This window comes from Pelobates fuscus, chromosome 3, assembly GCF_036172605.1.
Source record: "Pelobates fuscus isolate aPelFus1 chromosome 3, aPelFus1.pri, whole genome shotgun sequence".
NCBI classification, from domain to species: domain Eukaryota; kingdom Metazoa; phylum Chordata; class Amphibia; order Anura; family Pelobatidae; genus Pelobates; species Pelobates fuscus.
In genome coordinates, this window is record NC_086319.1 from 68,962,792 (window position 1) to 68,988,252 (window position 25,461).

Sequence of the window (25,461 nt, forward strand, 5' to 3'; positions counted from 1 at the left end):
ATGCTGCTGCTAGATTGATTTTCCTCTCTAGTCGTTCCTCTCACACCTCACCCCTCTGCCAGTCCTTACATTGGCTTCCTGTATGCTATAGGAGTCAATTCAAGGTACTAACTCACACCTATAAAGCACTGAACAACTCTAGCCCCTCTTATATCTCCTCACAGATCCATAGGTATGTCCCTTCTCGGTCTCTCCGTTCTGCCCGTGACCACCTCCTGTCCGTTGTCCGCACTCGTACGGCCAACTCGCGCTTGCAGGACTTCTCGCGGGCGGCTCCCTTCCTATGGAATAGCCTGCCTACCGCCATCAGACTCTCCCCTAGTCTTGCATCTTTTAAGAAGTGCCTTAAAACCCATCTCTTTAGGAAAGCTTATGGCCTCCAAGACTAACCCTTACCTCACATACCTGTCTCTTGCCCTCTCCTAAAGGGCAGCCCACCTTATTTGATTGTAAATTCCTGTCCTAATGTGTTTTACACCCCACCTCCTATAGAATGTAAGCTCGTTTGAGCAGGGTCCTCTTCAACCTATGGTTCCTGTAAGTTTATTTGTAATTGTCCTATTTATAGTTAAATCCCCCTCTCATAATATTGTAAAGCGCTACGGAATCTGTTGGCGCTATATAAATGGCAATATTAAATAAATAAAATAAATAAAATAAAAAGTCAAAGACACACTCACAAACGCAGAGCTTTACAATCAGGTCCAAGCAGTTTGGAGCACTGGAATCTCCGCTCTGGGATAGTGCTCCATGCTGTTTACGTTGCATGTTCGGCATATTTAATCATCAGCTATATCTCTGACATTGATTATATTGTCACAGGCTGTTGATTTAGATCTAGTTGAAGGGTATTTCCATTTTTTTCATAATAGTACACCATTTTCTAAAAATACTACACATCAGAAGCCTATTTTGTTGTTACATATTTCATCTGCTGACCTGTTGAGGATATCAGACTGTTATTGGAATTGCCCACCCTACAAATGATTCTTTCACCATAACAACCTATTTTGATCTATTAGGGACAATCAAGCAATTTAGTTTTTAGAATTATATTTCTTTCTTTCGTTAACTGTTAGTCTTGTATTTTCTCCCATAACCATTAGTCACAACCTATATTTTATCTTGCAAGTTCCTCCATTAACACCCCCAAATTCCTACACAGTTCTATAAAATAGGTGATGGTTACCATCATCTACATCTATATCCTACCAGCCCAGGGGGGACTGTCTTGGCTGTCAGACAGTTCCCCCAGAATGGGAGGAACACCGATCGGCGGTGGGGGAACGTCGGGGATCCTGTAAGTGGGGTGGACTGCGGGAACATCATCTTTAAGGTGCTAAATATAGAGTGCAAGTAAACATATTCCAACCAAATTACAATTCCTATTAGACTTGTGCATAGAGAAAAAAATAAATGGTTTGTCTTTTCCTCCAAAAATGTTTGTCCCAGTGTGGTTTCAGTTCAAATTAATTTTGTCTATGCGATCATTTCAGGGAAACTGATTCAGACAAACAAAAATAATGTGAAAATAATGCAAATGAGGGGAAAAGAGGAGGAGCAGTAAAACAAATCATTGTTATTAGTTGTATCCTTTGTTATATCCACCTGGCAGTCAGTCATCACAGAGAAAGCATACAGAGAAGATTAAAATAATGGTTTTCCTCCATTTTAATTCTTTGTCCTGTCTATGCCGGAAATTAACTATTGTAAATGTAATTTGCTAAATCTGTAACATAATTTTACAAGAAAATGGAATATCACAAAAAACTTTAACACGAGTTCCAATGGTTTGTTCAATGGCATAATGTCCAGAGAAGTTACAGGTCCCCTTTTAATAAAAAGATAATTATGTGTTCATACTGGTTAAAATCATTAAAAATATTCATTGCTACAGTATCTATCAAAGGGTAAACAAACAGCTAAAATTAAACATTTACAGCTGTGTTTTAAATGGAATACTGTTTTCAGTGCTCAATAATAATATGGAGTCTCCATTATTATAGTTGACCAATTGGCCAGCAAAACGGACATTTTTCTGCTGACTATTTTTAAAGGTGACCTTCTAGTAGGTAAGTAGGGAGAGGAACATGCAGTGTATGTGGTATGATTGTTGTAGTATCATATTCCTGCTATTGTCTCCTGAGAGTCGAATGTGGAAGTTAGTCTAAAATGGAAGCTGGTGTAAAGTGGGAATAGAACTAAAGTGGGATTTGGTTGACTGTTCAAGTTGGTCTAAAGTGGGAGTTGGTCTGCAGTGCAAGTCGGTCTAAAGTCGGTCTAAAGATGGTCTAAAGTGAGAGTTGGTCTATAGTATGAGTTGATGGGTGGGTTTTATTTGCAGGTAGCAGTATCTCTGCAAATTGTTACTTTTCAGAGAATGTTACATGAATGCAATTATTAATTATTATCAATTACACTAGCCAGAAGTAATGAGACAAAAAATTGTTATGTATTTCAGTCACGTATAAACATGAGTAAAAGATGGTCTCTCAAAAAACATTCTGTTTATTTTGATGGCTTACATGAGGACGCTATAGTCACCAATACAACTGTAGCTTAAAGGAGCAGTTTTTGGTATATAGATTGTGCCCCGGCAGTCTCACTGCTGAATTCTTTAGCATTTAGGAGTTAAATCACTTTGCTTATGCAGCCCTAGACACACCTTGCTGCATGTGACTTACACAGCCTTCCTAAAAACTTCCTAGAAAGAGTGATCTTATGTTTACACTTCCTTTATTGCTAATAAAAAAAATGATGTGTGTGTTTGTGTGTATGCATATATATAAAATGAAAAAAACATACACATTTAAAGGAGACAAGAATATCTAAAAATAAAAAATATAGAGGAGAAAAACAATTAAAGATTCAAAATATTACATGACATGCCAGAACAACGTTTTCATAGTTATTTCTTTATAAAATCATTTAATGCACAGTTCTAGTAAACCGGTCACAGAAGTCCTATGAACCATTTTTCACTCATCACATGCACATAAAAGTATTTTTAATGCATTTGAATGGCTTTCACACAGACATTCACAGCAAATGTTCCAGCACAATACAAGTGTGATGGGATTATACTATTTATATCTAAGTTAGAGCAGACCAGTTAACGGTTTGTACTCTCTTTCCCATGCCCAGTTTGGCATACTTTTCTCTTTTTCCCCATTCCCTGATCTATTGAATGTGCAGAATAACCAATTAACCCCCGACGACAGGTATTAATTATACAGATAACTCTTAACCCCCAATTTACTATTTCCATAGTGCTGTTGGATGATTTCCCCATTCAGCTGGACCTTATAGTCCCAATCCTGTCCTATTGTGTTTTATACCTCACCTCCTATAGACTGTAAGCTCGTTTGAACAGGGTCCTCTTCAGCCTATCGTTCCTGTAAGTTTTTTGTAATTGTCCAATTTATTGTTAAATCCCCCGTCCTCCCCTCTTATAATATTGTAAAGCGCTATAGAATCTGTTGGCATTATATAAATGCCAATAATAATAATAATAATAATCCCTCTGGCACAAAATGTTTATCCCCAAAGTAAAGATGAGTTTCACTGCTTCCCCCTCCTTGAAAGTGATCAGAGCGGAACTCCATTTGTTGTCCAGCTCTGATGATTGTGTGCTTAATAGAAAACTGACCATCAATTGTAAATAACTCAATATAGTTTATTATTCAGCATTTAAAAAAAAAATCGTCTTAAAGGACTATTTACAGTCAAGAATTCAATATTCCAAAAAACAAAGAGTTAGAAATGAATTTGTAGCTGTTAGAAATGAATTTGATCTAATCTACCTGTCCAACCTATTCTTAAAGGGAATCTCCAGTGCCAGGAAAACAATCTGTTTTTCTGGCACTGGAGGGTCCCTCTCCCTCCCACCCCCCAAGCCCCGGTTACTGAAGGGGTGAAAACCCCTTCAGTCACTTACCTGAGGCAGCGGCGATGTCCTTCGCCGCTGTCTCCGCCTCCGCGACGCTCCTCCTATCCATTGCGTCGGCCGGTGGGCGAGACTGATCTCGCCCACTGGCCAAAGGGGACCTAATGCGCATGCGTCTCCCCATAGGAAAGCATTGGAAAATAATTTCAATGCATTCCTATGCGGTTTTGAGCGACGCTGGAGCTCCTCACACAGCGTGAGGACATCCAGCGACGCTCTAGCACAGGTTTCCTGTGCTAGAAACCAGGAAGTTCCCTCTAGTGGCTGTCTTATAGACAGCCTCTAGGGATGGAGATAACCCTGCAAGGTAATTATTGCAGTTTATAAAAAATTGCAATAATTACACTTGCAGGGTTAAGAGTAGTGGGAGTTGGCACCAAGACCACTCCAATGAGCAGAAGTGGTCTGGGTGCCTAGAGTGTCCCTTTAAGTTGCAAACAATGGCACAAAGTTAAGCAGCTTGAATAAGATAAAGTCTCTAGATTATAGTACGGTCTGAGGAAAAGGAACATTTTGGGAAAAGTTCCAACAAATTCTTATAAACTTTTTAAATACACAGTAAAAGCAAGACTCAATGAGAAGGAGATCATTATAATGCAAAACAGCTGGTTAAATAAGATCACAGATAACTACTACTCTTGGTTAAACAATGTCTAGGGGTAACTGCAAGAGACTAAACTATACTAACCCAAATGTTTTGTTTTTTTAATTTGCTGTTAATAATAAATACTGTTAAAGGAAAACTATAGTCACCTAAATTACTTTAGCTAAATAAAGCAGTTTTAGTGTATAGATCATTCCCCTGCAATTTCACTGCTCAATTCACTGTCATTTAGGAGTTAAATCACTTTGTTTCTGTTTATGCAGCCCTAGCCCCACCTCCCCTGGCTATGATTGACAGAGCCTGCATGAAAAAAAAAAACTGGTTTCACTTTCAAACAGATGTAATTTACCTTAAATGATTGTATCTCAATCTCTAAATTGAACTTTAATCACATACAGGAGGCTCTTGCAGGGTCTAGCAAGCTATTAACATAGCAGGGGATAAGAACATCTTAATTAAACAGAACTTGCAATAAAGAAAGCCTAAATAGGGCTCTCTTTACAGGAAGCGTTTATGGAAGGCTGTGCAAGTCACATGCAGTGAGGTGTGACTAGGGTTCATAAACAGAGGGATTTAACTCCTAAATGGCAGAGGATTGAGCAGTGAGGCTGCAGGGGCATGTTCTATACACCAAAACTGCTTCATTAAGCTAAAGTTGTTCAGGTGACTATAGTGTCCCTTTAATATTAAAATACATATACATTGCATTTTTACATACATAAAAGAGGGAATGCAAAGGTCTTTTGAAGAAATATTGCATTCAATAAAAATAGGGTACAATCTCAATCGTCTAGGTCAGTGGTTCCCCAAACTCCGGCCCTCCAGATGTTGCTGAACTACAACTTCCATGATTCTCAGCCTACCTATTTCATTCGTAGAATCATGGGAGTTGTAGTTCAGCAACATCTAGAGGGCCAGAGTTTGGGGAAACCTGCTCTAGGTCAGTGGTTCCCAATCAAGTCCTCAAGTACCCCCTAACAGTCCAGGATTTAGGGATTACCCAGTTTTGTCTAAGGTGTTTTTAGAAAAAAAAAAAAAAAACACTTTAGACACAACAAGGTAATCCATAAATCCTGGACTGGTGGGCGGTACTTGAGGACTGGGTTGGGAACCCCTGCTCTAGGTCAATGTTTTGAGTCCTCACACTGGAGCTATTATTGACCACTTATCTGTGAAAAAAATTTGTAGTGTGTACTGATGCATTAGAGCATGGAATACATGCACCACGCGCTTTCCAGCTCAATGCGTTTCCAGCCCTTCTCCTATCACATAACTTAATTTTTATTTTTGTGCTAATTAAATACTGCATTTATGTGTTAGCCTATGTTTATTTCCTTTAAGCGCAATACGTGCAAAATGCACTTTCCCACCAAAGCGGTTCCACCTTCTCGTTATCCACGTGACTTCTGTTAATTTTGTGCTAACTATTTTTTGTTATTTTTCTGAGCGCTATAAAAAAAAAATATATATTATGTTTTGTCTAGGTGGTGCCTATCATCTTTTGAAAAATGTTGACTATATTACAATGGTTTTCCTCCTTCTCATTTATAGTCTCAGTAATGTTAGGATGTCATGGACCATTTTACAAGTTCACTTTATTTTTGCTGAATGACTCTTTTTTTTTTTTTTTTTTTTCCTTCTCTCTATTTTTAATGCAGAATGATTTTAAAATTGTGGGGTGTACATAATCCAGATATCCCGTCACAGCATATATGGCCTCAATAAATTAATGAAATTACTTGACAAACTAAGAGAAGCAGATACTTGCTGGCTTCTATTCATATGCCCAATAACTATATTCTTGTTTGTTTATGTGAGAGGCTACAGCACAAACTCTCATTTAAATCTACGAGACACTGTACAGTATCTGTAAGCTACCTTGAAATGCCCACACCATACATATGCATGCCATAAAGTTCAAATTAGGAGGCCGTTACACATCCCCTATGCGTTTTAGGAAACTGCTAGAGCACTAATTAAGAGAGTAGAAGGCAAAAAGCATCAGGGAACACATTGTATTATCACATATACAAGGTGCATAAGTGGTTATGGTACTTGAGAGACCCTTAATGCGGTCTTACTAATGGCACCTTATTACTTTCTAACCAGAATCCACTTTCAACTTCACTGGTGTTGGCAAACAGTCCTCAGCATATTATATATTGTTTCTTGGTCTCATTCAGCTTTGGTATTCTTCTTGTTGCAATGAAACTGATTCCAAGTATCAATCGATAGATCATGCAGGCTCCGCAACAAGAAATGGTTTAATATTTTCTAGTAAACAGCGAAACACTCATGCCCCAACTTTAATTAAATACCTTTCAGAGAGCGCCACAACACTTTGATGGAAGTGCTGACACATGAACACAGCTTCATTTCTGATTTCCTGTGACATTTCCACATCATCAAGAAAATGATTTGCCACCTTCTCAAGAGCATCTTCAGGCCATGCCTTTTAAAAAAAAGGAAATAGATTGTTTATTGTAGTATGAAAGAATTTTAACTTATTTATGACATGGCACTGCAAACTGTTTTAACAATGCAATTCTATGAAAGCAAAGAATAAGGAAATTTAATGCACCAATGTTCTTTTTTTGGGGGAGGGGGAGGGGGGAGTTGAGAAAAAAGGGTAATATAACATTTTGATTAATAATTCACCAGATTGAAGCACCTTTATACACTAAATTATTCTGTACAAATACAATGCTTGTGAATTTTTTCTTTACATAAATTCTAATGTAAATCTTCTTCACCATATCAATTCCTTTGAGAACAATTACAGAAGAAATATGTATCAAATTCCCTTAAAAATGTGATTTATACATGTTTTAAATGTTTATTCAATGATTTATGATGATTGACATTACCAAAGAGAAACTCTTAAAGGCATATTTCAGGCACATTTAGGGTTGCCACCTTTTTTGGAAAAAAATACTGGCCATGCTAATTTGCATAATTAATTATGCATGTGTGACATCACAATATGTAAATCCTAACGAGTGCTATAACAGAAAATTCTTGATAGCTGCTGTATAGAGTGATTGCTCCCACTGTCTCCCTGTCTCACAGTGCAGTGTTTTCATGCCTCCCAGTTTTCCCTAGTGTCTCAGTGTCCTCATGTCTCCCAGTGCCCCTCTATATCCAAGTGTCCCCTAGTGTCTCCATGTCTCACAGTGTCCCCAGATGTCTCAGTGTCCTCATGTCTCCCAGTGTACACCAGTGTCTCAGTGGAGTCCTCATGTCTCCCAGTGTCCCCATTTCTCCCATGTCTCCCAGTGTCTTACCAAAGCTGACGTGATCCAACACAGTGGTGTATAGGTACAGAGGCTAAGATGGCAGCAAGTGTGAATGAGCAGCTACCCTGCCTAATGATGGGAGACATCATAACAAAATTTGACAACCTTTGCATGGACCTTTAGGCTCAGATATCCCACAGAGCACTCCTGCAGCAGCTTGATACTTACCAATTGAATAGGGATCAGAGTCATCAGGGAATGAGGCCTAGGATGCAAACACCATGCGTAATTACTACTCCAAGCAGACTCATGGAGTCCACCCAGATGGCAAGCTGTTCGGGGTACCATCGATACACCATCTACACCGGTGGAGAACCATTATGAGAAAACAACGGAGTTACCAAGCTCTTTGCACTTGGCTCCTGCACAGACCCCTAAGGGAGAAGGATTTGAGCACTTTATGTAGCTGTGCCCGTAGAAATCAGGTTGGCTCCCTCAGTAGTTGGGGGTTGGTATAATGCTCTTTTTATGGCCATTTTGCCGTGCTCCTTTACGTGGACTTTGTATGCTCAATAGTTCCCTACCTAGCTTGGGCATTGGATGAATGCAATTTGTGGCAACTGCTACTATTCAAGCATTATTAAATGAATGCTTATCTTTTACATCCTGTTCCTTTATGTGATTAGTTTTGCTAGTCTTCCTATTTTTTGCATACATTTTTTTTGCATCGGTCTTCATCAAAGTCTTATTAATTAATATCATATCTCATACTAATGTTGTTCTGTAAAATCTTACATAATTACTATACTATATCTAGTCATCTCTGTACAGTTGCTTTAACACATCCACTTTTGCGTATTGTACCACATTTATAATTGTTTATAAATGTCAATTCCTATATTGTCTTGCTTGTATATCATGCATATACCTTAATTAAAAAAAAAATACTGAAATAAAATATATAATTAAATAATAATTAAAAGTCTATGTGGGTCAATAAGACCCCCATATTACTGTAAGGGAGCTTTTAAAACCTAGAGACTGGGCATTAGGATAGCCTTATGCCTATCCCACGCATGCTTAAACTCCTTTACTGTGTTAACCCTTCAGACTGCAAACACAATTAAACCTTTCGAAATCTGTTGCATGATATGATTCTTCCTTTGTCAGTCAAGCCATGTTTGCCAGTGTATGTAGTACTGTTGGCTATGTTGGTGATAACTTTTAATAATATCTTTGTTCGTATTTGTTTGTTTTTTTATTTTTATTATATTAGAGTTGCACACATTGTACACATCTGTGTCAATATATGTAATGAATAAACAATTGAGGGATACTTTAAGGCTAGGCATGGTTCCACAAACAAAATCATAAAAAAAGAGTGAAAATAAATTATTGATGGAGGCACTATAGGTTTAGTACCACTATTCAGTTTATGACTTGTTGTTTGTAATTTTATAATGTCCTCATCATAATCTCAGATTCAGACTCAGATTCAGACTTTTACAGAAACAGTGAGATGTAACGCGTATCATGACAGTTTTTAGTTCCCATATACTTTTTTTTTTTTTGCTTGAACAAAACTTTTTTTAAAACAAAAATGGTGTATGAAGTCTGTTTAATTCACAGATTGGCTCAGGATATGTATCCAAATAATGATCAAGAAAATATATATAAAACTCAATTCTATTCTGAAAATTTAATGTCAATCACCTTAAACCAATCAATCGTACAGCAGTTGACCAGCGCTGGAAAACTACGAAGATGGTGCTGAAATGCTTCTCCGGTAGGGCTGAATGCCAGTACAACGTGCAAGTTTCTCCTGACACGACTCCTAAATTTACTGTACAAGTCAGACTGAGTATCTTCAGTATGTAATTCATTAGCTGGCAATAGCTGACACATCTACAAGAAAAAATGTATAGATTTGAAACTCTTGCAAGTATCGCATACAAGACAAAAGGTAAGATAGTGTTATCGCTAGAGGGCAAAATGCTCTCAGTCACTGTTAAAATGACAAGGACTATCCTCAAATATAATGTTTCTTTCAAAAATACTTTTTATAACGGTAAAAATTGCAAATTTTTGTTGACATCAACCCAACCACATAATTTCCCAGTTGGTCAATATCAATGTCACTCTCTAACTCTGCACTGTGATAGTAACCATTACAATTTTGCAAGGAACAAATAGTTAACAGAATGAATCATTGATAATTATTTTGAAAAAGTACATTACTGACCTAGTTTCATCAGAAAGTGGTGAGAGAGTGATGCCAAGTACAGGAAAAACCTTTTTAAAATACATATTGGAAAAAGTTACTTAGAATTATTTACATTGATTGTATTCTCGTTGGCTGTGTAGTTTACCTGGCTCTTAGAATGTGACGGTGAAAGCAGCTATATTTATTTGTGCATGTGCTACATTCACATCTTGACTAAATAAGGTTGAGAGAATGAAAGCAATCTGAAATGCAGTTATTTTGAAAACATAAAAAAAAACAAATATGTTAGTTCTTTGTTTCCCTTGGAAATGTGTAATTGGCAGTACTATGAGTAATTATATAAAAAAAAAAATGTACTATTAATATATGTGTTCATGGCTGGTGCGTTTCTCACTCAGATCATGCTAGTCTTTTCATAAAAGTCCCAAAAAAGTAATATGTAATGATTAAATTTAAAAAAAACAGTGACATATGTGTCTTATTGTATACCACAAGCAAAGCTCCTGGGATGATGGCCATTAGTCAACAACATGGTGATGTAGCCCAGTTTCTTCAGACTATAACTGCCATTCAAGGTCAAACAAATAAAAATGCATAATGTGGAAATGTAATGTCCACATTATCCATGTGGCTACTGAAGGGCCAGGATTCAGGTGTTGTGGAGTCCTGTTTTTTTTTGTTAAAATACTAAGCTGAGGAGACAGTAGCCATAGATATGTCTCTTTAGTCCCAACAATTAACTATAGTGGTTGTGGTGTTTAGAATGTCCCTTTAAACCATAAATACCAGGTACAGTGTTTACAATATATACATTCATTAAACAAATGAACTTATCCTGGTTAAGAAGGATACTTATTTCATTGTTTGAGTGGCACATCAGTAAGCAGAGAATTACTCTACCTAGACATTTGCTTTCAATGGTTTTGAAAAGGGTTCTAAAACTCAATTTACCTGAGAGCTGAAGTCCACTGGTCTAAATGTCTTTACACATGGGGCCACTGATTCCTACTTTCTGATGTGAGCATTCACACTCTCACACACAAGTATACACACACATCTTTACTCTCAGACACACACTCTCTAATGACACTTACCCGATCCTCAAGTTGATCAGGAACCTCTGAACGAACCGAGCATGCCAAATTAAATAACCATTTGCGCAGCCTATTATACCAGCATTGAAAATGCTGCTCACATTCAAAGCTCTCTCTCTCTCTCTCTCTCTCTCTCTCTCTCTCTCTCTCTCTCTCTCTCTCTCTCTCTCTCTCTCTCTCTCTCTCTCTCTCTCTCTCTCTCTCTCTCTCTCTCTCTCTCTCTCTCTCTCTCTCTCTCTCTCTCTCTCTCTCTCTCTCTCTCTCTCTCTCTCTCTCTCTCTCTCTCTCTCTCTCTCTCTCTCTCTCTCTCTCTCTCTCTCTCTCTCTCTCTCTCTCTCTCTCTCTCTCTCTCTCTCTCTCTCTCTCTCTCTCTCTCTCTCTCTCTCTCCGTGGGTGTTGGCAGCATCTGCCCACTTGTCTGCAACTACTCTAGGTGCAGACCATGAGTAACTCTCCCTGCAATGTTCTAACACTGTAAGTGCTGGAGCCCGCAACAGCACCCAATGGAGGTGCAATGCAGTTCACTGAACCACTATGTATTGACATGTCCAACCTCTCCTATTGGGCTGCTGTACCTTTGTCTCAGTCTGGCCCTGCCAGGAGTAGTAGCATGTCCGAGCAGCATCCTGAGGGTAAGTCTGCTTCTAACAGGACGCTCCATTGAGGATCCAATGTGGCATCTAGTTATGGTCCCACCCCCTTTAAACAGAATGCACAGCCATGTGCACTATCTCGGCTCCCTGTCAATCATTGTTATAAACTCTACCCTTTGCACCTGTCATTTAGCAGAGGGAGAGGACAATAAACACAAATAATGTTTCTCTTTCTCCTCAATAGAATCTGAACCCTGATTGTGCTGGAACAGAGCTGGGTGGGGTTTTAACTTAAGGGACACTCTAAACACCTAAAGTATTCTAGCTTGCTGAAACACTTTATGTGTGAAGAGTGCATCCTCTGTTATAATTTTACAAACATTTAGATTTCAACAGCAATTCATACTTTCATAAATTACCCTTGTTACACCTTCATGGCTGTCAATCTGATATTTGGTCCTGCTTCTTCCTGGTATGTTTAGCTCAGTGGTGCTAAACTCAAGTGGTAGGCAATTGCTCAGAGCACCTGCCTTGTAAAGACTTCTCATTGAGCAGCATTGGGAAGTCTGTGATTGAACAGCGACAGAAAGTCTGGGCTGGGGAATAAGGGAGGAGCTTGCAAAGGCTGCAGACAAAGACATCAACAGCTCTTTCTAGAAATACACAATTAAAAATATTGCATAACTAAATACAGACATTTATTTATGCCTTCTAAATAGTCATTTTTTTGGGGGGGGGGACATGGTGTTTCTATTTAAAGAAAGCTAAATCTTTAATTTACAAATAAAAGAAAATGATACATGACATAAAAAATGTTTTCTGCTATTTTCAATGTTTTTCTTCATTGGTATAATTTTAAGAGCAGGTGATGGTTCCTAATCTACTTGTTGAATAGAAATGTAGTTCGATATTGAACAGTGCACAATGGGTTAATAGGAATGCTAAACTATCCCAGGGCTGATTTTATTCTGCAATCATTGCGTTACCCTCCTCCCTCTCTGCCTGTAAGCACCTCTGACTGGAACACAATAAAAGAAAGATGACCTTTTCGATGACTTCCAGTTTTTCTTCATTATTAAACAGGGTAGGAACTTCACCAGTGCTCAGGATCATGTTGATGTCTTCCAAAAATGACTCATCCTATTGCATGTGAGGAAAAAAAAAATGTTAATTTACAATTCAAATAATAAAAGACACAAAAAAGAAGATGGGAAATCAACCCAAACCTTTCACTATTCATTTATTTCTTTCATTTATTTTTTTTTTGCTCAGCGCAGTGATACAGAAAAGATTTCCAGTTTGAGACCCCCATCTTTCTTCATTTCTTTTAATGAGCGTTCATGAAAGAACTATCATTCTCATCATGGTGTGCGTTTTGGGAAACAGACACAAGCAATTTACCGAGAAGCATTTCCAGTATTAATATTACATTTCTACAGCAACACATCACTGTGTTATGAGCGGCCATTATCATACCTCGGAATTACTGGTGATTTGTGCTGTCGATGTAATATTCACACATTAACTAGCATGATCTCAGATTTTGTTTTTCTGGTTTGGTCTTATCTGTGTTTTTCTGTACCTTTATTTGATGATCAGCAAACAGAAACACAGTTGGAGTCCCATTTTGTCCTGCAGCTTTCAAAACTGTTTTCACATCCTCTCTCCATTCGCTAACCGTGTATGATTTCTGAATACTAACTTGATATAGCTCATATTCTGCCATGAATGTGGCAAGCTTTGTTGCAGACTGTCGACCAGTTCCTTCAATCCCTAAAGACATGCCAAGGAGAGAAAGTTATGAAAAATATTTCACGAAAACATTTTAACCCTGCCTCTGGCATAGAAAGTGCGATTTTGTTTTAGGCTTCCCTATTTCATCATTTTCTAGAAACATGTTATTTTTTTTGTTTAGAATAACATTTATTCAGTGCTTTTTTAATTTTACAAAAAGTGGTGATGTTAATAGAAAGTGGCAATTTTTTAATAAATAAATCTTGTTACACAACCCTGGCTGTCAATCAGACAATCAGTATTGTTACTTCCTGGTTTGGTTAGCTTAGTGGCAGGGCCAGCCCAAGACATTGTGCTGCCTGGGTCGAAGGATGAAATGCTGGGACTCTTAGCCACTTGGGAGGGAAATTGAAATTTTTGGGGAGTGGGAAATCTTATGTCCAATCATATCTACACCCCACTCTTTAATTATTTATTCCCCAACTGCCACTCATGATAAGTGCTTTGAGGGGAAACACTTAGGCTGGATTGTCCATCAGGCAGAGTACGGACCTGCTGACAAGCACCTGTCATGTAAGGGGCACTTACTCTGCATGTTAAAGTCCCCCTCCCTACATCCTGCCTAGTGTCTGTTGGCTCCAACACTCTGGGATCACTATATTTAACCTGATGTGTGTGATCTGTAGGAGGGAGAAGACTGGCCAGGTCAAGGAGGAATACTAAAATAACAGGTACACCCACAGCTCAGTTACCCACACTATACACACACAGTTCAGCTACTCACACTATACACACAGCTGCTACCCACACTATACACACAATGTAAGCTACCCACACTATACACACACAGCTAAGCTACCCACACTATACACACAATGTAAGCAACCCACACTATTCACACACAGCTCAGCTACCTACACTATACACACACAGCTCAGCAACCCAAACTATACACACAATGTTAGCTCCCCACATGGTACACACACAGCTCAGCTACCCACACTATACACACAATGAAAGCTACCGACATGGTACACACACAACTCAGCTACCCACACTATACACACACAGCTCACCTACCCACACTATACAGACAATGTAAGCTACCCACATAGTACACACACAGCTCAGCTACCCACACAATACACAATCATACTGCTTCCTACACTATAAAGACACACACACTACTACACACACTCTTGTATATACTGCTATAGAAACTACTACACATGCTGTTACCCACACTGTTACACACACACGCTGTACACACTGCCCCATAAACTAGTGCATATGTTGCCCCTCACATTGGCACAAAACTCACTACTGCACACACACTATTGTATATACTGCTACACAAACTAATACCCAAACTGTCATACACACAGACACACACACACACACACACACACACACACACACACTGCTAGCCACACCGTACACACTTCTAGACAAATTACTGCACATGTTGCTCCCCACACTGTTACATACATACACTATAGCACACACTCTACACAAACACACAACATACACAGAGATACACATACTGCTACAGATGTGCAACACACATATACAAACGACCCTAGGATTGTTTTCTTCTTCAAAATGATTTCCTTTTCCAATGTTCCCACCATTATTGCTAGTTTCAAGTGTGCCCTCAATTGTTCTTAGTTGATGTTTATGTGAATTTAGATCAGAAACCACCAACACTCTCTTCTCAATTTTATATTTCTCATCTTTGGAGACTACTTGCCATCTAGGCAAGAACTGAATTTTACTGACTATATTGTATAAAGACAACTTAATTACTTACGTTACACACTTTTTACCTTATCTTCTTTCGAGCTATGTCACATATATGACTAATGTGTGGATAGAGAAATCCAGACCATCAAGACACAGTTATATAAATGATATAAAAATAAAATAACATACCAAAATGCGTTATGATACATGGTCATTGCTATTTGATATGTAATGCTATTTGCAAACATTGACATTTGTTGACTAAATACAGCATTTCGAAATGAAGACATCCAAACGGTCTAACTTGGTTCAAGATAGAAAAGCTTTGGGAAAATGGCTGGGAATTTGTGGACATCATCAGTGTTTTGTCCTAAAGTTTCTTTATTTTTTATGTTTCTGCAGCTTAGCTTATCATAACTTCTTCCTTGTTGTCTAGTGTGCAATAGCACAAAGTACTGAATATTTTTTTTTCTTTCAACATAAAAGTTAAACTCAATCCACACCAACTTAGGCTTGTGTTTCATACCATCTACAAAAATATATCAAATCTAAACAAGTTGTAAATGTTCAAAAGATACATTTGACAGTAACTTGCATGAACTCTTACCAATAAGCAAAGCATGCCCACAAGGAAGTTTCAGAATTCTGCTTATTCGAGAAATATGTTCAATGGCAAATTGAAACATTACCAGATCCATGGGAGTTTTACTATTAGCATTGAATTGCTGCAAGCAATGCTGTATGCACTGCAAAGAAAGAGACCCACGAACATGTCAGTAGAGGAATAACTTGTAAATAACAATAAACAAAAATGCATTTTCATAAGAATTTCACTTTATTTTATTTTTTATTATTATTATTGCCATTTATATAGCGTCAACATATTCCGCAGCGCTTTACAATATTATAAGAGGGGGGATTTAACTATAAATAGGACAATTACAAGAAAACTTACAGGAACAATATGTTGAAGAGGACCCTGCTCAGACAAGCTTACAGTCTATAGGAAATAGCAATCAAATAAGGTGGGAGTGAAGAAGAGCTGGAGGAGAGAGTAATGGGTGTGAGACTTCCTCTAGCAGCGTTCAGCACAAATGGAGCATCTTTACAGGAAGCATGTTGATTTAGTATTATTGATTTTGTGAGCGTGTCCTCCTCAAGGTGCCTGTTTGGAGCGGGGCTGCAGTGTTCAAGGCAGAGGCAAGGGTAGTGTTATATGTAGAGATGGCTAGTGAGGGACAGGAGAAGGAAGGGATGGATAGTAGTTGTGAATCAATATCAGCTAATAGCTGCTGGAGGTCAATAGAATTAAGGTTCCTACTGAGTTGAGGGGGGTTAGGCCTAGGTTGTTAGGTGAGGGGGTATTCGAGAGCTAATGATGAGAGGTGGTGGTATTAGAAATGTTGTGTGTGTATAACATTTTACGAAAATTAGAGATCAGAAAAAAAGTAAATTAATTTTGAAATACATTTTTATATTTTTGTCATAATATTTATGCAATATTACTTCTTTCTAATGCGGTTGTGTCTGACATCAGCGCACCCTGGACTTTACTTTTTGCCACATCTAGTTATATTATTTATTGATGATATGGCATCATCACGAATTCGGACGCAGATGCCCCCTGAGGCCCTGGCTGCAATTTTAGCTAATTGAGAAAGAACAGTTATTTGGTTTCAACATGTATTTAGTTTGTTCCCTATAAAGTATTCATTCACTGTGGTGCTAACTTGAAAAATACCTCAGTTGGAGGTCGAAACGTTGCTGCTTGTATTATGCATTGATTGAATCTGTATTATGAGTCACCCGGGAATGTCTGAATCATTTTTGTTATTTTACAATAATATTTATTCAGATATGGCTTTTAATACTTCTTGTTGGGGGTAATTAAAGTTGTTGGTTCATATAGTTAATTATTAAATATGGATCTTTGGATTATATTGTAATGCTAAAAGGTTGTAGAATACTGTATCTTATTTTTTTCTATACTTTAGACAGGTATGTTCTCCAAATTAAGAATGGGGTTGTAGTTTTGTATGTCTTTGTATAATGACATTTAATTAGAAGTTCCTAGATCTTGCTTTGTTTAGTAATCAACTCACCAGATTACTTCAACAAATTAAGAATGTCAAAAAGGAGAAAAGTAGAATTTTAAGTAGGTGTTTGCTACTGAGGCGAACCTGAAACTAAAGTCCTAAGGTATATCAAACATTAAAGGGACACTTCAGTGCCTAAATACAAAATGCATAAAAATCACTATTTAGTAGATATACTTAAATTGAAAACATGCATGCGTTTAATTATGCGTTTTTTCATTGGAGTTATATCTAAAAAGAGCTGGCAAAAACTGCAGATCTCTTGTCTGATGCCTTTGCAAGTCCTCCTATTCTAACAGTGCCCAGGCTCTCTGTGACTATTCAATCACAGACTACTCAATGCAGTTCAATGCAAAGTCTTTTCAAGGCATGTGCTCTGGGCAATTGCGGGTTCATGAGTTCAGTGCAAATAAGCTAACCAAACCAGGAAGTAACATTACCTGTCGTCTGTTTGAAAAGTCAGGGGGGTGTAACCAGTATAGTTTAGAAAAGTGTCAATTTCTATTGAAATATGCACTTTTTCCAAACTGAGAAAAGAAGGCACACCCCTCACACATAAAGCTTTTCAGCAGGCTAAAGTTGCTTAGGGGGTTTGGAGTGTACCTTTTAGTTTCTTCATGAAGATGTTAAATAAAGATGAAACATGTTATTTAACACTTCTATGATAAACCCATAGCTCAAACTAAAAAAAACTCTTGAATAACTAAAACCTATTGCATGTGTTGTGTTAACTTGTGTGATTGCACTGGGTGAAGCCCTTCTGATCTTCAGATAGCTCTAGTAAGGTTGAACAGGTAATAAAATTAGCAATACTATATTTTATGAAGAAGAATATCTAATATATTCTGATTCTATTATCCAAATACATAGTTACAAGTCACCATGGACATGTTATTTCCCAGTTAATACATTTTGTTTCTGCAATTTTGAAAACTTGTCTCAGAAATAAATATACATTTTACTTTATTAATTATCTATTGAAGAATACAAAATAAGGAATATTTCTTTCTTTTGGCACTTGCGTATCTAGAACAATGAAATGCGTATCATCTATCAGTTGCATTGAACACAAAAATCTGCTTTTTTTGGCTGTGTTTATTGCTAAAGGGCAGAAGAGATCTGATATTTATAGCGATGGCTACTTCATTCTTTTAGGAAAATGAAGATGATAAAAAATAAGCAACAAAATCAATCTGTCAAAATATATTTCTTGATATCTTCTAAAATATGTTTCTTTGATAATGCAACAATTCAAATATTTTATATAATGAGGAATTGATTTGCTACAACATATTTTTTATTATAGCAATACAGTATTTAAAATCAAGTCTATGAGGCATTTCATTTCACAGTAAACATAATTGATAACAAAAACCCATGTTTCTATATCATAATATTTGGCTGTGTTGTATTGACTGAATTTCACTTTGGCTTCCACGCACTGGCATTTAGAAGACTGGAATAATTTTAATTAAAAATAACCTCCACTTTGCATAGAATATTTTTTGTTAGTTTTATATGTTTTAGATTACTTTGCTTTTTTTCAGCAAATAATTCAGAAAAATGGCAGAAAATGTTGAATTTTGCATTTTGATTTACTATAGCATCTGGTCTTCTCTTTTGAAAGTTCTCAAGAGGTACTATTTACTAAGTATGAAATCTACTTACACCAGCCTAATGATAACTACTCTACAATTATTATAATTTTTTCTGTACACTTTTTTGTGCCTTTTTTCAAGTATAATGTCCAATTTAAAGAAATTATACAAAATCAAAAATCAAAAGACTTCCAAACATATATATGAATATATACGGATATATATATCCGTTAGATGCTCACCCAGTCTCCACTCCTTCAAAAAATAGTTAAAAACCCACTTCTTCATAAAAGCGTATCAATTAAACTGTTAATAGCTCCTGACTGATTCCTCTTCTGCAACTGTCACTAGTCTAATACTATCCTTACCTTTTTGTGTCATTTTACCCCACTCCCTCTAGCATGTAAGCTCATTGAGCAGGGCCTCAACCACTCTGTTCCTGTGTGTCCAACTTGTCTGGTTACAACTACATGTCTGTTCGTCCACCCATTGTAAAGCGCTGCGGAATTTGATGGTGCTATATAAATAACATAATAATAATAATAATAATAATAATAATAATAATAATAAGAAACCAGGAAGCTGCACTCAGCTTTACAGGCATAAATGGGGTGCTGCTGGGGCCAATTCGTACAATATTACACGCAGAGAGCCCTAGATTAATTTTTTTCCCCCAAGTACATGGGTAAATTTCATAAGAGCGGACATTAGGTTGTTAGAGTAGGACCTGCCAAAGTTGTAGTACATTGATGTTGTGGCAGGCTTATGCAATGTAGGATCATATACTGTAACTAAACCCACATTATTTTTGCCTAGATTAGGTGTTTAAAAAAAAAAAAAAAACTAATTTATAAAAACTAATACAATCTATGAGCTTTGAAGTTGCTGTTTAGTGGATGAGTGAGTGCGCTGGATCTTGAGTATTATATGTATACATGTATATGCACTATATGGACAAAAGTATTGGAATACACCACTCAATTATTGAATTCAGGTATTTAAATCAGACTCATTGTCACATGTGTATAAAAGCACCTAGCCATGTCAGTGTTTACAAACATTTGTAAAAGAAATGGGTCTGAAGAGTTAAGTAAATTCAGCCTGGTACTGTGATTGTCACCTTTACAATAAGTCAGTTCATGAAATTTTAACCCCAACTAGATATTCCACTGTACATTGTAAGTGGCATTATTAGAAAGCGGAAGCATTTAGGAACAGCAGCTACTCAGTCACGTAAAAGTCACAGAGGTCACCTAGTGCTGAGGCACTGGCATTAATATCAGCATGAAAACTGTACATCAGGAGCTTCCTGGAATGCATTTCCATGCCCGAGCAGGTGCATGCGAGCCTCACATCACCAAGTACAATGTCAAGAGTCCTATTGGACTCTGGAGTAGTGTAAACCTGTTCTGTGGAGTAACAAATCATGCTTCTGTTTGGCAGTCTGATGCTAGGGGAATATTACTTGCCTGACAGCATTGTCCATCTGACCGCATTGTGCCACCTGTAACGTTTGGTGAAGAAGGGATAATGGTATGAAGCTGTTTGTCAAAGCCCCTTACTTCTAGTGAAGGAAAATATTAATGCTTCAGCATACCAAGACATTTTGACAATGCTATGCTTCCAACTTTGTGGGAACAGTATGGGGAAGGCTTTTTCCTATTCCAGCATGACTGTGCCCCAGTGTACAATGCAAGGTCCATAAAGACATGGTAAGATGAGTTTGGTGAGTTTGAGTTTGGACCTCAACCCCATCAAAAACATGTGGGATGAACTGGAACAGAGATTGTGAGCCAGACCTTCTCGTCCATCATCAGTGTCTGACCTCACAAATGCTCTACTAGATTTATGGGCAAACAAATTCTCACAAAAACACTTCAAAATCTCATAAAAAACCTTCCAAGAAGAGTGGAACATTACATATTATTATCTATGTATTTAAAATGCAATGTCATTTATATATATATATAAATACAGCTTACAAGATCCAGAAGATCCAACGTACTTTATTCATTCACTAAACAGAAATTTCAAAACTCACAGAATCCAATTGCCTTTTAAAAAAAACAAACAAAAAAAAAAACACTTAACCTAGGCAAAAATAATGGAGGTTTCGTTATGGTATATGATCATACATTCCATAAACCTGCCACAACATCAATGTACCCTTAGCAAACCACCATACCCTTCAGTAAATTATCATTCTAGTCACTCATCCTGCAATTGGGTGGTATACAAAACTTATAAAACCTTAGTACAATTATGTCATTAAAATCATGTGCTATAATCAAATATTATTAGCACACATCAGGGCCGCCATCAGGGGGTGACAACCATAATGGTTGTCACTGGCCTGGCCACGTGGAGCAGCGAAACTGCCGCAGGTGCATCTGCAACGGGGCCCATCAGGTGGCCCAAGCATTTAGGGCCAACCAATGGGCCCTATATCTTCAGGGGCCTGGTCAGCGCTGCGGCTGTGTCATTGCACGACCGGGCCCCTTTAAAAAAAAATGTGGCTGCACCGCAAGGGGCTGCTGGGAGGAAGTGATGACCGGTCACTTCCTCCCAGCTTACTCTGTGCGGGGGGAGAGCGGAGAGCGGAGGAGAGGGAGAGCAGAGGACACCAGAGGCATCCACTCCCATCATCCCCAGCCACCCTCCTGCAACTTAAAGGTAAGAGGAGGGTGGCTGATAAATGAAGTGTGTGTGTGTATGTATTTGTCTGCAAGTATGTCAATATGTATGTCAGTATGTATGTGTGGGTGTATGTCAGTATGTAGTTCTGTGTGTATGTCAGTGTGTATGTTTGTGTGTATGTCAGTATGTATGTGTGTGTGTATGTCAGTATGCATGTCTGTGTGTATGTCAGTGTGTATGTCTGTGTGTATGTCAGTGTGTATGTCAGTGTGTATGTCAGTATGTATGTCTGTGTGTATGTCAGTATGTATGTCTGTGTGTATGTCAGTATGCATGTATGTCTGTGTGTATGCCTGTATGTATGTGTGTATGTCAGTATGTATGTGTGTGTGTATGTCTGTGTGTATGTCAGTGTGTATGTGTGTGTGTATGTCAGTATGTATGTCTGTGTGTATGTCAGTATGTATGTCTGTGTGTATGTCAGTATGCATGTATGTCTGTGTGTATGCCTGTATGTATGTGTGTATGTCAGTATGTATGTGTGTGTGTATGTCAGTGTGTATGTCGGTGTGTATGTCTGTGTGTATGTCAGTGTGTATGTGTGTGTGTATGTCAGTATGTATGTCTGTGTGTATGTCAGTGTGTATGTCAGTATGTATGTCTGTGTGTATGTCAGTATGTATGTATGTCTGTGTGTATGTCAGTATATATGTCTGTGTGTATGTCAGTATGCATGTATGTCGGTGTGTATGTCTGTATGTATGTGTGTATGTCTGTCTGTGTGTGTGTGTATGTATATATCTATCAGTATGTATGTCAGTATGCATGTATGTCTGTGTGTGTATGTCAGTATGTCAGTATGTCTGTATGTATCTGTGTGTGTGTGTGTGTGTGTGTTTGTGTGTGTATGTATGTATGTATATCAGTATGTATGTGTATGTATGCCATTATGTATGTATGTCAGTATGTATTTATGTGTATGTATGTCAGTATGTATGTATGTCAGTATGCATGTGTGTGTCAGTATGTGAGTATGTATGTACGTCAGTATGTGTGTCTGTATGTCAGTATGTGTGTGTGTGTATCTGTATCTGTGTATGTGTCTATATGTGTGTATGTCTGTTTCAGTATTTGTGTCTGTTAGTATGTGTGTATCTTCCTGTGTGTGTGTCTGTGTCCTTTTGTGTCTGTGTGTGTGTATTCCTGTGGGCGGGATTTGGAGGCGGGGCTTGGAGGCGGGCACCCGGGGGGCCCAGACCTTGAGCTATGTTAGGGGCCCCACAATTTCTGATGGCAGCCCTGGCACACATATCATTTAATATCATATTTAGTTCTTTCCCCCCAGCCGGTCACCAAACTTTGTATTATATTGTATTGTTAATTTACTTTGCACTGTATTATGTTTGCTAAATAAGGCACCACCAATGGTAAAGTTATACTTATTAAAGTACAATTTCTTTGAATTTTTTATTAATTATTTTTCATTTTATAAACTATTGGATGATTAATAGTACTTGTATGTTTAACCCTTTTCCTAGTTTGTTTGATGTTATTATTATCATTATTATTGTTTGGTTTATTATCATATTTAAAACTTGTAATAAAACATTTGAAAAGAAAAAAAAATATTAGCAAACATCTATCAAGAAGCATTTAGCCTTACATTTTTAAGTTCATCCATATCCACAACTTCATTGTAATTTTTCTCTGATTTTTCAGCATTTTTGGATATAAGGTAATCACCAAAAACAAGACTACGCATGTCATCATCCTGTATTTCTCTACCAACAACCATGTGCCTGAAGAGATGGGTCATTTTCTCCTTAAACTGAGACTGCACGGTATTCTAAAAAGGAAAGGTTATTTGTTAAACATGGCAGGTCACATGCTGTAAGTTTTAATTAGCGCAGAATAAGGCTATGAATAAAAAATTCTCTGCTCATAAAATTATGTAAACACATGAAAATTGTAACAAGCCAATAATTCGGTCCTGTCAGAGATTTTTTATTTTTTAGAATCAGAATCCCAATGACCTTTCTGTCATGTGTTAATATTTTAATGTATGGGTATGACATTCAACAAACCCCATAGTGACTTTATTTAGAATGTAGAACATATCTGTGAATGTTAAATAATGTTTAAGCTCTAATATGCTAATGTTTTTATAATAGTTATGGTTTCAAATAAATATATAATAATAAAAAAAAAAAAATCCTCTTACCAGGGGAATTATTTGATTGGATATTTTATTTTGTAACTAAGCTTTATTTTTTTATTACAAATTATATTTTGCATTTACGATACAATTAGAATATTCAAGGCAAAAAGACGACATTTCTTTTCAAAGAGGTATCAAGCCATATTTTTGCTCTATATACTGAAAATTATACAAATATTGGTGCAAACATTTGCTGGGTTATTAATCACGATATTCGCTGTCAGGAATTGAAAATGAATTTAAGGTGGATTTTAAGTTTTAGGCTACTGCAGCCAATTTGTAATTTTCCAATTTCAACATTACACTTAACATAATATTTCACAACAATTTCTAGTTTCCATGAATAACCCATAAATGTATTAAATATAGATTATTGATCTATATTCATACAGATTTTGCAGAATGAAAACAGATATTAAAAAACAGATAAAGAAAAAAGTTCAATACTGCACACATTATGACATAGGTCATAAGATATTGCAAAATATTTCCATTATATTGCTGTATATAAACTATAGAAAAAAAATATATATATATATATATAAAAATGGGGAATGTAATCTGGAACGTGTGCAGTATGAGTAAATCATCAAGCATCACCTTGAAAAATGTATTGACTGGAGATTATCTCTGACAGTCTGTGTTTTGTTGGATTAAAGGATAAATAGTTTAATAGTAGAAGGTATTTCACAATGTAATTTACTTATCCAGATGGAAAAGAAAAATCACTGATGTCAATAAACAAGTTGCTAGAGATATGAGTGAGGTATTGAATAGGAAAGTGGAAACTGTGACACAGAATATGAATGTGGAAACATAAGGCAGCATTACAATCGGGATTCATCCAAATTTTAGGCGATCGGAGGTTCGTCTAAAACCTGGAAAACTGAAACGCTATATGGAAGAATCCCCACATAAACAAAATGGACAAGGCACAAAACTGTTTAGTTTATTTGTAATTTGGAGTTCTGTACATGGCTCTGAAAAAATGTTGATTGATACTAAAAAAGATGATCGATGGCTAGGGGGGAGCCACTAAATGATGATTTTACTCACAGATCAAATTAGTAAAGAGAACCAAAAAAATTAATATATATATATATATATATATATATATATATATATATACACATATATATATATATATATATATATATATATATATATATATATACAAATATATAAACAAAACCAATATAAATATAAAAAAGAGAAAAGACCTTGCACTCCTACTCACAGTTTTTCTGACCCGGTGCTCGATTGCACTAAATGTATAGAACAAAAAAAGGCACCACTCCCAAGTAGTTCGCACATAACTTCTTTGCTTGGAAAAGTGTAAAAAGATCCTTTTTACACTTTTCCAAGCAAAGAAGTTATGTGTGAACTACCTGGGAGTGCTGATTATATATATATAACCCCCCCTGTTTCATATATATATATATATATATATATAATCTTGGTTACCAGGTGGAAAAGTCAAAACTCCTATGCGAACACTATGTTAATAACATATACTTAGGTATGATCTCATAGTTACTGCATTGGTGGGAAAAGAGGAAGCAAGAAGAGTGGGACTTAAGGGACCTGATGCTTTACCTATTCTGGAAGAGTGCAGCTGCACAAGTTCCTGATGCAAAGCTCCAGAAAGTCACAGATACCAGCCATTTGGCTACTGTACAGTAAATTGATGTATTCTAACAAACAGGGTGCAGTGGGAGATCCTGCTGGGGTTTCACTT

The 25,461-nt window shown here is 37.0% G+C and overlaps 1 protein-coding gene across 1 annotated transcript in view; it reads right to left on the bottom strand.

The window, feature by feature from the left end:
* The window catches only part of LOC134601623 (dynein axonemal heavy chain 3-like), an 875,684-nt gene that overhangs the window by 194,940 nt on the left and 655,283 nt on the right, over nucleotides 1-25,461 (bottom strand). Inside the window, exons 47-52 of the mRNA XM_063446141.1 lie at nucleotides 23,169-23,351; nucleotides 15,782-15,920; nucleotides 13,280-13,470; nucleotides 12,742-12,837; nucleotides 9,500-9,691; nucleotides 6,869-7,002 (exon numbers count right to left, since the gene is read on the bottom strand). Of these exons, the coding sequence (XP_063302211.1) occupies nucleotides 6,869-7,002; nucleotides 9,500-9,691; nucleotides 12,742-12,837; nucleotides 13,280-13,470; nucleotides 15,782-15,920; nucleotides 23,169-23,351 (935 nt within the window). The remainder of the gene's footprint in view (nucleotides 1-6,868; nucleotides 7,003-9,499; nucleotides 9,692-12,741; nucleotides 12,838-13,279; nucleotides 13,471-15,781; nucleotides 15,921-23,168; nucleotides 23,352-25,461) is intronic.